The following is a 13,066-nucleotide window of genomic DNA, read 5'->3' on the forward strand; positions in this document are numbered from 1 at the left end:
AACTTTAAATTTCAGTTGAATTATTCCATGAAAATTGATAGAAACCCGGAAAATCCAGGCCAACGTATTCTTGAATTTCTAATTAATTAAAAATTCTGCGTAATTTGGTGCTAAATATTCATGTTTTGATTGAAAATTCAAGCAAATTGGGGAATCCCCGTCTTCCATCTGCTAAAAGTTGAGGAATTTCATTGAATTTTCAGTGAAATCCAAAATGTCATGATCCCCCTCCCCCCCCGATCAAATTAATGTGAGTTAAGAACTTTTCGTCAACTGTGAATTGAATTAATTTTTTTTTCTACAGTGGAACATAAATTTTGTAAATACATAATGTCAAACTCAATTTAATCTATATCTGCATGTGTTATTTTCCAGTATTATTTACCCTCCACATGCTTGTGTGCTTTGCAAATCGCGAAATTAGTGTTCACTCTGGCTTGCAGAACTGAAATTTCTCATTGTATGCTAATTAAACCATCAAAAAATTGTGAAATTAGATATTTTCATTTTTTTTGCATAGATTAGATCAAATACTCGGGAGGCAGGGCTCAAAAGCACGGGACGTTTACGTGTCAAAGATCAGTCTGGCTTCCAGAGTAGTTAAAGTAGAGCGACAGGTACAGTATATCCTTCATTGATCACGCCCCAACAAATTTCACAGAAAAACGTAGCGAATTCGATAGAAAATTCTATCGAACTTCTATTGAAAATTTTATTAGTATCTGTTGAAGAATTCCGCAGCCTGAGCATTTTTTGAAAATCACTGAAATTTCATCTTTCTATAGAAAGTTTTCTATAGAATATTTTCCATTGAACAGGTCTATTCAAGGAAGCGCGCTAATAAGTTGCGGAATTCTTCAATAGAATCAGCCAAAACTAATAGCAAGTTCAATAGAAACCTAGTGGAATGTTCTATTGAATTCGGTAGAACATTCTATTGGATTTCTATTGAAAATTCCATTAATTTTTGGCCGTTTCTGTTGAAGAATTCCGCAGCTTCACTTAGCGTTTTTCAAAGAAATTGTCCAATGGAAACTATTTTATAGAAAAAATTGTACAATTTCATCTTTCTATAGAAATTTCTATAGAATATTTTTTATGGAACATTTCTATTGAAAGAAACACGCAGATAAGTAGTGGAATTCTTAAATAGAATTGGCCAAAAACTAATAGAAAGTTCGATAGAAATCTAGTGAAATCTTCTATTGAATTCGGTAGAAAATTCTATTCGATTTCTATTGAACTTCTATTGAAAATTCTATTAGTTTTTGGTCAATTCTATTGAAGAATTCCGCAGCTTCCTTACGCATTTTTTTAATAGAAAATGCTCAGTAGAAACTATTTCATCGAAAAAACAGTAGAATTTAATTTTTGTATAGAACTTTTTCTATTGAGACATTTTCTATAGGATTTCTTCGAAGTTAATTTTCTCGGTTTTTCTACTAATTTTTTTCTTCTTCTTTCATTTGACGAATCAAGCAAAAAAACTTGGAGAATTTGAGTCGAGGACTTTCTATAGAAAATACCTCAATAGAATAAGTTGTATTGCAAAATCAAATGCTATTGATTTTTTCTATAGAATATTCTCCATTGAGCATTTATATTGAAAAAAAAGCGCAGATAAATGATGGAATTTTTTAAATACAATAAAACGTTCGCAAAACAAAACTTGACGGAAAGTTCAACAGAAATCCAATAGAATTAGTTGGCGAATTCTCTATGATTTTCTATGAAATTTTTGCCAGCGATGGATTAAAAGGGAAAAAAAGAACGAAATAACGAATCTTTCAGGTCGACGATATTGAGACTAAATTGGACCAACTAATTGAATTATATATGGAGGATCGAAAGCGACTTTTGTCGCTACCAATGGCTGAATCCTACAAGGTGCCTCACCCACCCATCACTTGTCCGGAAGAAACTACCACAATTACAACTGTATTGAAGCCAATACTGGTGGACAAGCAGTTGTCCGAGCCAAGTTCACCAACGTCGAAGACCCAGCGTGAAATGAAACCCCAGAAACCACGGCAGATTCATCGGGGATACTCGGATTTAGGGAGCAGAGTCAAAAAACGTGTCACTCTAAGGTTTGATATATTGACAGATACAATTTACGTATTTTTATTTTTATATGAAAAACCCATTGTTGAAATTTCTATTAAATTATTCCATTCATGAATGTATTCTTTCGTTTCATCGTTCGAAAATTTCATAATTTCAATTTTATTCCTTTTTTCAATCAATTGTTTATAATTATTCTCACTGCACAAAACAATACGACCGATGAGAATCATATGTCCCAATTCATCAGCTCTTAAATTTTCATATTACAATAAATGATTTGCTCATGTTCTAATTCCTACGCTCACTGAATAGGATTTTAATCATAATTACGATTCAATTTCTTTTAGAACACACTTTAGACTGTGAATTTCTGGAATTCAATGTTTGTTGATACTCTGGTAAAATTGCGCGCCCACACTGTTATCAATTTTCAGATAGTTCACACGGTAATTCAATTAATCTGTTGTTCATCTCATCAATATAATTCCGTGCTTAGAATATTGTCATCTCGTGTTATCAGCACCAAATTAAAAATTAAAACTTCATTTGGAATATTGAGTCACAGCTTCTTTTTATTCATATCAGAAATTTTGTATTTGGATTCTATTTCCCTCCGACCTAAATGATTTGGACAGTTATGACTCGTTTATTCATGTTTCATAGAATGGTATTCAATAACCGCCTCATAAATGCATTATAAAAATGAATGACACATAGACAAAAAACTCGATCAATGATAAACCTGAGAACCACGAAAATTGTCTTTGTCCCTCAATTTTTTTACAAACGACGTAATGAAACCTACTATTTCACATTGAGTATTCACTCCACCCGAGCCAGAGATATCTCTCATAATCTCATTCAGCTCCATCATTCATCTTTACGGCGTACATCGATCACATCGGTCTTTCGTATTGAAGCTTTTCTGCCCTTCAGCTCAATAGCCCCACCACACCTGTTTCATCTGGATGAATCCTCAGCGATGAGACCGGCGACCGCATATTCGGCTGGCTCACCATCGCCCAGGGACGATGGGGTCGTTATCATTGTGCCTACTCTATCCGAAACAAGAAAAGAGGCAATTTCAACGTTACGACCCTCCACCGTCAACGGACGATACGATAAATCCACGGGTTAGTTAACCATTTTTTAAATACTGTCATTAATCTGCGGAGTAACTTCTCATGAATGTTAAGTTCAATGAAGAGGCAATCATCTGATAGCATTCAAATTCGTGTATCCGGTGTGATTGGAAAGATAGATATTTTAGTAATGGGGAAAAATTTAAATTTTTCATTCCCTAATAGGGAACTTGCATGTGTTTTTTCTTCATTTTCCAAAGTCAAGTGTAGGGCTTCATTAATTAATCATCATAGAATGGCTGGGCGATACTCTTTCGGAATTTCTGTTCTAATAATTATTACAATACTAGAGGGCCACGCCCCCTGCTGGCTCCCCTCGCCAATCGCCTAATGACCCCCATCGCCCTTACTCTGACTCGTGAGTCGTGACTCTTCATTTCTGACCCTTAATTTTGGGGTTTTAATTTCGAATACCAAATTTGCCGTGAACCTTATTTGGACCCTTAATCTGAATTTCGATCCTTAATGTGACCTTTTTGACGCTTAATCAGACCCTCGTGACCCCCATTCTGACCCTTGCGGCCCTTATTTTGGCCCTCGAGACGCTTACTCTGATCCTCATAAGCCTTATTTTGACCCTCGTCACCCTTATTTTAACCTTCATGACCCTTATTTTGACCCTCATGATCCTGATTTTGACCCTGGTATCCTTTAGTGTCTGACCCTTGGTTTTTAACCTTCACGAGTCTTATTTGACCCTTACTCTGACCCTTGTGACCCTTAATCTGATCCTCGTTACCCTTTGTTTGCTAAAGGAAAGACTACTCTCCATCGTTTCAAAGCGAACATTTTTCGGAAGCAGTTTTTAATGAATATCTCGGAATCTAAGGGAGATATTAAAATTTTTGTCAAGATCTTTTTCATAGGCCTCAATTCGCTCTACAAAAAAGCTTATTATGTAAATTTCGCTATCTCCCGTAGATTTGGAGATATTCCTCAAAAACTCAGCTGAGACCTAAATCTACTAGAATCGTTTTACCGCTTCACGAAAGCTCTGTAATCGTTGTCATTAAAGTTTGGGATTTTCGGTCTTGCGAAAGCGAATGTCACACTTTACCTCCCTTACTTCAATTAATCATCCAACTGTTCATATTGTTCATTAAAAAAAAACTCCTTCCAGTCGGTCATCCACAAACGAAATAAAAGAATTTAACAAACGAAAAATGTAATAATTTGCCTGCGTTTCGACTGGTATATGCATTCTTCCTCGGGCAGTTTATTCAATCTGTATAACAAAAAAAATAAATAAATAAAAATAAAAAAAATACAAAACATAAAAGAAAAAAATATAGATAAATATGTCATTATGGAAATGATAATATGTTATTATGGAAATTAATCCGAGGATTAAATCAGCGTCAACTCAAACGAGGCTACAGGATGGATTTCCATTTCTCTCACTCCAAGTAAAAACGAACGTATAAATTCAAGAATTAATGTTTGAAAACGAAAATTTCGCGTCTGATAAGCCTCAATTTGAATAACAAATTTCTATCGATCAACTGGACGGAACATTTCAGTAACCGTGGAGTGTGATCCAGGGCGTTCAACGGGCGATGACTACAATACCGAGAACGAGGGCGAGGACACGTCATGCGAAAGGGCAGCCCTGCTTGGCGCCTCCGAATCTACGCTACCAATATCACCAAGCTCCATTGATCCTGGGGGTAGCATAGATCAGCCATGAACGAAAACAAGATGGAAATTGCTTTCGTCGCGATATAGTCAATATATTTTTGCTAATAAATTAGCAATTTGCTTCCGAATGGAATTTCTATGACGATGTATTTAAAATCGAATTCAATAATTCATTGAATTCAATATTGCCTCAATGTTGGCAGGCAACATTACCCCAACATTGAAGTTTCTGACCTTTCCCTGAATATTGGAAATTGTTTTCGTCACAATGTAGTCCATATATTTTTGGTAATAAATTAGCAATTTGCTTCCGAATGGAACTTCGATGATGATGTATTTTAAATTGAATTCAATGATTCATTGAGTTCAACATTGTCCCAACATTGCATTAAGCTGACACCCAACATTACACCAACATTGGCAGCCAGCATTGGTCGCCAACATTGTCCCAACATTGACAGCCGACATTTTTCCACCGTTGGCCGCTAACATTATACCAACATTGCGTTAAGCTGAGACCCAACATTACCCGATCGTTGGTAGCCAACGTTATCCCAATATTGGCAGCCAACATTGCATCACGTTGACACCCAACATTACCCCAACATTGTCCGAATGTTGGTAGACAATATTATCCGAATGCTGGTAAACAACATCGGCCGAGTGTTGGTAGCCAATATTGTCCGAATGTTGGCAGCCGACATTGCGTTAAGCTGACACCCAACATTACCCCAACATTGTCCGAATGTTGGTAGCCAACATTGTCCTAATGTTGGTAGCCAACATTGTCCCAACGTTGGCAGCCAACATTGTTTCAACGTTGGCAGCCAATATTGTCCGAATGTTGGCAGCCGACATTGCGTTAAGCTGACACCCAACATTACCCCAACATTGTCCGAATGTTGGTAGCCAACATTGTCCTAATGTTGGTAGCCAACATTGTCCCAACGTTGGCAGCCAACATTGCCCCAACATTAATATTTTTTACCTTTCCCTAGTTTCAAAATATTTTTTTTCAACAATAACGAATGTCAATCTCGTGATCGAACTCGGTCAAAATGGCATTGGAAAAAAATCCTTTAATCACTATTGGATTCATTTAAACAATTATTTTTCAGTTATTATCGAATAACGGTCTATCACACACTAAAAACATCACATTCGAACTCCTGATACCAAAACTAGCTGTCCTGACCCAAAAAATTTGAAATCCCTGATTTGACGAGTGCAATGCTTCCATTCGGAAGCAAAAAAAATCCCAAGATTGACGATAAATCATAATTGTACGCGTTTATAGTTTATCCCTCCTCGTTTTTTAATTCATCCATTCGTCTAGAAGGAAAAAGACTACAACGCTCTCCAGAGTATAGGCTCATGAGGGGGTGAATTTCTACCCTCAGTCGGAGTTTCCCTCGGGGCACAATGTATCCAGCTCGTATATAGAGTAACCAAAAAGATGAAGAGAAGAGAAAAACCACATAGAAACATCCGTGACTCACGGAGACAATATTTGCCATCGTAAGTTCGTATTTTAAGAGAGAAATATTATCAACGGCCTCTCATAACTCAACTTTTTGCACGTATTACTATTTTATGAAATTATTAAGTTCATTCATGCTCTCTATTTTACTGTGAAAATGAAAAAAAATGTATATTGTAAGCTTTTGCGAATCAAACGCCAATTCTTCGTATGATCAAATCCATTTCAGGGGCTCTCTTTTGAGATCACGCGATAATATTTATTTTTCCCGTCTATCGCATTTATAGAGAAACGCAGTGCGATGGAATGACATTTATTCACGAGAAAATACGGTTAAAATCGAAGGAGAAAGTAGAAATAGGTAAGAAAAAACCGACCATTTAATGAAGAGAGAATTTTAAATAACTTTTTATAGGATTATTAATATACATATTATAATTATACAAACTTTAAATTGCATTTTGACAAGAGCAATCTGCACAGTGATGCAAATTTAGGAGGACGTATTGCATTGATACAAGAGAGCAATTTGAGTAAACAAATTATCGTACAAGCTTCGATAGACCAAACAAAGTATATATAATTATTGTAAGTAGTTTAAGGCTTGAGAGATGATTTTTTTTTTCTCTACTGAAAGTGTCTTCGCTGTCACTTACGATGAAAAATAAAATGCTAATTATTTTTTAAAAATAGTGAAATTATTTTTCACCTTCGTGGCTTTGTAGATATCATTTGTGGATGGTGGCATTCATCGATTTGTTGGCGGAAAGAAGGTCAGTGATTCTTTTCATTCTTTTTCATTGTCTGTTCTTATCGTCGAGCCATTGATTCATCTGAGTTAATGAACTGGTCTATTTGAGATTACAACATTTCACGTTGGAGAAATTCAGGAAAATGGGGAAACTGTTGTAATTTGATTGTCTTTCAGAGGGAGTCTCATGAGAAAAGCATTCGGTAGAAATTTCTATCGGACGTCTGCTGAAAATAATATCTTTTCCGAATTCTGCTGAAATATTTCGCAGCTTTTTGAATATGAAACTGTACGTGCATTTGGATATTAATGAGTGAGTAAATTGTGAGAAAATATAACGTCGAAGTCAAGAGAGGAATGACGCGAGAAAAACCCAGATTATGAAAAAAAAAAAAAAAAAAGTTGGGACTGTTGAGCCTGAGTGTGCAATAAAACTGTAGACGGTGGAGTTGAGGAAAGTAATAAATAAGAAGCAGTGTTTGGATTTGAGTGGCGTTGGTCCCCTTGCTTCTTTAAAATTCGAAATTCTTTTAGATTTTCGAGAAAACTTGACATTTCATTATTATCCCATCAACTTTGATTTTTTTCTTAGCAGCTTTGTGCTCGTCTTTCTTATTTTTCTCGATATTTACGCGACTTTTTCCACGAAATGGTAACATTCTTGAGTTAAGTACAACTCGTAAAATTCTTGCAGACCCTTGTTTAGTTCTTACGTCCACATTAAAACGAAAATCTACAGAATCGTAAAATAAAAGAATCCCCATTGAGATATATCTCCCTCAAATTAATTTTTTACCTCAAGACCTAAGCACCGTTTTTCACTGAGTTATCGCTCTCACAGACAGTGAAAAAGTTCTGCTGCATATAAAAACTGCGATAACTATAACGGTCCAGAGGTTTCCTTTTTTCGGTAGAACAAAAACCCGAATGCTCTCAGCATTGCGCTCTTCCTCGGATATAATAACCCCGCAAGGTCGTGGAGTGAAATAATAGATGAATTCAACAGAAGTAAGTACTGGGTATCCGAAGAAAAGTCCCATGATTCCTGACTATGACCTTCCTCTTGTACCCAACCAGTGGCCAATGCTTCACGGAGAATGACGTTCTGCCTTCACTTGACGAATGTATTTTATCGATATTGTACCAGGTAGTGTTGCAGAGCAGGGGACAGTCGTCATAACATTTATCGAATCTGGTTCTACTTCTCATAATTTTATTGTACTTGCTCAGACGACAAGTGGGTGTGCTGTCTCCTTTGATCCACCAGGGAACACAGCTCAATACCTCCCTGAAGACCGCCTTCTGACAATCGATTTGACAAATCTCCCGCAAATGAATTTTTCACCCGAATTCCTAAGTCACCGAGTTATCGCTCTCACAATCGGCGAAAAAGTTCTATTCCACATGAAAACTGCGATGACTGTAACTGTCCAGAGGTTTCCTTTTCCTCGGTAAAATAAAAACTCGAATACTCTCGACATTACGTTCTTCCTCGGATATAATAGCCCCGCAATAAGGTCGCAGCGTAAAATAATAGATGAATTCAACGGTGGTAAGGACTGAGTATCCGAGGAAAAGTCCCATGATTCCACCGAAAGATACGAGAAGTTCCAGCAACCCGAATATGACTTTCCTCTTGTACCCCACCAGTGGCCAATGCTTCACGGAGATTGACGTCACGTTTTCACTTGACAAATGTATTTTATCGATATTGTACCAGGTAGTGTTGCAGAGCAGAGGACAGTCGTCATAACATTTATCGAATCTGGTTCTACTTCTGATAATTTTATTGTACTCGCTCAGACGACAAGTGGGTGTGCTGTCTCCTTTGATCCACCAGGGAACACAGCTCAATTCCTCCTTCAACACCGCCTTCTGACAATCGATTTGACACTCTGAAGGGGATGTACCTTCGTCGGGCATTATACAACCACGAGTGCTCGCATCAAACAGCCTAGCTCCTTCCTGAGTTATTGTTACTTGCATGGATATAGAGAATGAGACATTGTGGATTAGTCGGTAACTAATTGGGCCTCCACGGGGCAGAAACCAATGCGGCTGAAAATACAGACTGAAAGGACAATTAAGTTCGGTTATTGGTTCCGGGTCGTTTAATTTTTTTGGTTCCATGACTATTTAACACAAAACAAATTCAATACATGGGCAATTCAACACAGAACAAATTCCTCACAACATGAATTCAACAATGCATTCACTCAATACATAATCAATGAGTTTATTTGGTTCTTCAGACAAAATTCATATGTAGATTAATCACTACAAAATTCGTATAGTAAATAGAAAACTCTTCATTCCGATTCAAACAGGCAAGTAAAAGGCCTCGCTCTTGTTCACAAATTCCCGTAGAATAAAAATATGTGTCGCTGCCCGAAATGTACGTGCTGAATGAAGTTCGTGTTAAATAATTATGTGTTGACAAAATAATGTGTTCAATACACTATATGTTGACTTAACAATATGTTGAATTGATTGGGTGATGAAAAAATTTGTGTTCAATAGGCTATGTGTTGTGTTGAATTTGCATAGTGTTACATTATCCTGCCACCAATTTTTTTTATGTAGATGAAACAATTTTATTCAACAAGCTAATGCATTCGTTAGAAAATTCCATTATTTTTTTCGTACCATTTTCTTTCAGTAAACATGTTCAACCAAAATTATTCTAGAGAAAGAAATCAAGCGAATTTGATCTCATGAGGATATTTTCTAGAAGTTCTTCGACATAAATTTATTACTAAAAAAATTTAACAAAAAAAATTAGGCAGGGAGATTTGAATAGTAAATATCTCCATAGAATCGGTGAAAAACTAATAGAATTGTCAAGTAAATGCGCTAGATTTATCTGTAATTTTTTTTTAAATTTAGTGGAGTGAAAAAATGTAATGAGATCAACGGAATATTTTTGTTAGAAAAATATTCTATTGAAGAAAAATGTTCAGTCGTCTATCGAAAAATGGTATAGGTGTTTCTCCTGCAGTGTTACATCAACAATTTGATAGATAGAAATTTACTTCATCCTTTTGTCGAATATCGGGATAAATTTGATGGTAGGAAGCGCCTTGTAAATGGTCATTTCGAAGGGTCGGGTGGCGCAGCACTTCCCTTGCTGTGTACTGACGGTGACGAACATTGCAGAGCAGTGGAAACGAATATCCCTGCGGATTCAGAAAATTTAGAAGAAATATTGCATGTCAGACTCAGCTAGTCTTCATCTTCAGTTTTTGGTGGAGAAAATATGGCATTTTGACAGCAATTCATTTTTTTAATGGGAAAATTGCTGATTTTTTGGGATTCTCAAACATAGGGGCAAATTGGAAATTTGGGGTCACAAAGGAAGACAGTTTCTAGGTTCCCGTAAAAATCCTGAAGATAAGAAAACTTTTCACTTTTTTTAAAGAAATATTTCCTAAAAATCCTCAAAATTTTTTCCAAATTATCTAGAATTTTTTCACTGTTTTCCTCCTCATTGAAAAAATAAATTTAAAAACTTGGAAAATTTCAGCCAAGGAATTTCTATAGAAAATATTTCAATAGAGTAGGTTTCATTTCATTGATTGTTTCTGTAAAATATTTTCTATTGAAAAATAACTCAGAAAAGCTTCAGGATTATTCAATAGAATCGACGAAAAACTAAGTAAAATTTTCAATAGAACTTCAATAGAAATCCAATTGAATTTTATGGTAAAGTCGCCAAATTCTATTATAGAAATTTCACGTGCGTAAAAATGCGGCATATTCTCTCTCATATTATCTCATTTTTTCAGTCTTCTTTTTTTCCCTCGTATTAACAAAAATTAAATTAAAACATTTGAAACGTTTATTAAAATCTTTATTTAAATTTTAAGTAAGACACCGCACTCAATCAAAAAAAAAAAGGAAAGATTAAGTTATACACCTAATAATAAGACCCGCGGACCTCTCGAAACAAAAGTGAATGAGTATTCCATATCCACTCACTTGAGGCTACAATTTCGAAACATGTCCTTGCAGTCCGGCATAGAATTCTCAAACAAATGTCGCAGGTCAGGCGTGACTTTAAACGACTTCGGGATCTCCAGTTCCCTCCAATTCCAGTCGTACAATTTTATGAGAGTGTTCCTCTCCTCCTGCACATTGCAACATCGCATTACTATTTTTTCTTCTGCGAAGAGATATGAAGAACAAAGTACCTCAGTGTAATTACGCAGATCCAAGTATTCCGAAGATGGACAGGCGATTACAGCCGGAAATAGAATAGGGACGTCGCTTTTTGGCATGTGGACCACTGTCAGCATCGGCGCCGTTGTAAATTTTATGAGGGTAATTGCAATCGAACAGATTGCTGCGCCCAACGAGGCAAGAGTGCATAGGAACCATAGTACTCTTGATAACAAATGGATGGAGACAAAAATCAATGACAAATTGCAAGAATAATCCGTTAAAAAATGAAAATGATTGGAAATTCATCAGTTTTTTTGTATTTTTTCCCAAAAAAATCACATCATTGAAAATTTTACTGTTTGTTGACTCAAAATAATATGATACAGAAAACAATTAAATTAACGCTTAATTAAATTAAAGTAGTAATTAAATTAATTATGATTAATTAAATTAAATAAAACTCGACAACTCATCAATTTAACTCTTTCTAAAGTAAAAATTGAATTACAAATCAGAAAATTACTGCAGAAGAAACTGTGAGATTTAAAATGCTTATCAGTAATTGAAAAAACAAAATTATCCCTCGTCCAACATTTTTTCAGACACAGTCTAGCAATAAAATTTCTCGAGTTACAATCCACAAAATTGAGAGTAATAATTCAGAAATCCACGATGGAAACGCCTTTTCCGCGAATAAAAGCTGAAATACCTTTCCCAAACAGGTCGACTCGGATCAACGAAGTAATTGAATCCATGGAGTGTATTTTCCCGAAGAAATTCTCTGCTGCGCAATCGAAAGCTCCTACATAGCTTAGCAAGGGATGGAAGGTAACGCATGGCTTATCCGAGCAATTTAACGGTTGTCACCAACGATTTACGCTATTCAGTTCCCTCACCAGGTGCATTTACTTCGCGTGACGTCCTGATAACAATTGCACCTCACGCAACACTCGAAGCACCCCTGCGTGTTATGATTTCACGAAATCATGTTCAAGTTTTTTTATTGTGATTTTTATTTATTCATTCAATTGATATCTGCCACACAGAGATAACAGTCTGTGAAAGGGGTTATCGCAAATTTCATCGATAGAAGGGAGAATGCAATTTGTGCAGTAATTTCTAGACGTACCCTAGTGGAAGAACCTAAGGCAAGGGCGTAACATGCCTGATCAGAATTTCGGATCGGACTTGATCAGTTTCTACTTGATACCTGAACAGAATTTCCACTCGGGTAGAATGCTCAAATGCCGATTTGTATAAACTAGTCACTTGAACATAATTGCAAAGGCAAGTCGGAAATTTTCACGTTGCGACAATGTTGGCAGCAAATGGAGGAGGAATGTTGGCTACCAGGGTCAAGCCAATACTGGCTACCAACATTAGAGCAAGGTTGGACACTAATGTCGGGGCAATGTTGGTTACCAACATTAAAACAATGTTGGCTAGGGTGTAGGGGACCCAAATTTGGTTTTAAGGCTCTATCTCTCATAATTTCCGAGATAATCGCGAAAAACGAAATCGCCAAAAAAAATTAATTAAATTCATCTTGTATAGTGTGTAGGAAGTGGAAAAACGCAATTCTGCGCCGTCTATCTGGCTATCGGGAACCCAAATTTCCTCAGGAATCGAATGGAATAGGTTTTAAGGCTCTATCTCTCATAGTTACCGAGATAATCGCGAAAAACGAAATAGCCAAAAAAAATTAATTTAATTCGTCTTGTATAGGGTATAGGAAATCGAAAAACGCAATTCTGCGTCGTCTATCTGCCTATCGGGAACCCAAATTTCCTCAGGAATCGAATGGAATAGGTTTTAAGGCTCTATCTC

General features: G+C 36.2%; 2 protein-coding genes across 6 annotated transcripts in view; one reads left to right on the plus strand and one right to left on the minus strand.

The window, feature by feature from the left end:
* LOC107038850 (potassium voltage-gated channel subfamily KQT member 1) overlaps positions 1-4,982 on the plus strand; it is a 61,057-nt gene extending 56,075 nt beyond the window's left edge. For all 5 annotated transcript variants that reach the window (XM_015258156.1, XM_015258152.1, XM_015258153.1 and 2 more), the window contains 4 exons: positions 521-617; positions 1,792-2,090; positions 3,004-3,200; positions 4,730-4,982. In XM_015258156.1, the coding sequence (XP_015113642.1) occupies positions 521-617; positions 1,792-2,090; positions 3,004-3,200; positions 4,730-4,896 (760 nt within the window). In that variant the 3' untranslated portion in view covers positions 4,897-4,982. The remainder of the gene's footprint in view (positions 1-520; positions 618-1,791; positions 2,091-3,003; positions 3,201-4,729) is intronic.
* A 3,491-nt stretch (positions 4,983-8,473) lies between these two features.
* Positions 8,474-12,076, minus strand: LOC107038849. Its single transcript, XM_015258151.1, has 5 exons — positions 11,949-12,076; positions 11,269-11,461; positions 11,057-11,205; positions 10,111-10,254; positions 8,474-9,149 (listed from the first exon to the last, which is right to left on the minus strand). Exons 1-5 carry the CDS (start codon positions 12,074-12,076, stop codon positions 8,474-8,476), a joined length of 1,290 nt encoding a protein of 429 aa, XP_015113637.1.
* Positions 12,077-13,066: the final 990 nt, after the last annotated feature.

Source organism: Diachasma alloeum, unplaced genomic scaffold (assembly GCF_001412515.2).
Source record: "Diachasma alloeum isolate Michigan unplaced genomic scaffold, Dall2.0 Dall_scaffold_00289, whole genome shotgun sequence".
Classification (NCBI taxonomy): domain Eukaryota; kingdom Metazoa; phylum Arthropoda; class Insecta; order Hymenoptera; family Braconidae; genus Diachasma; species Diachasma alloeum.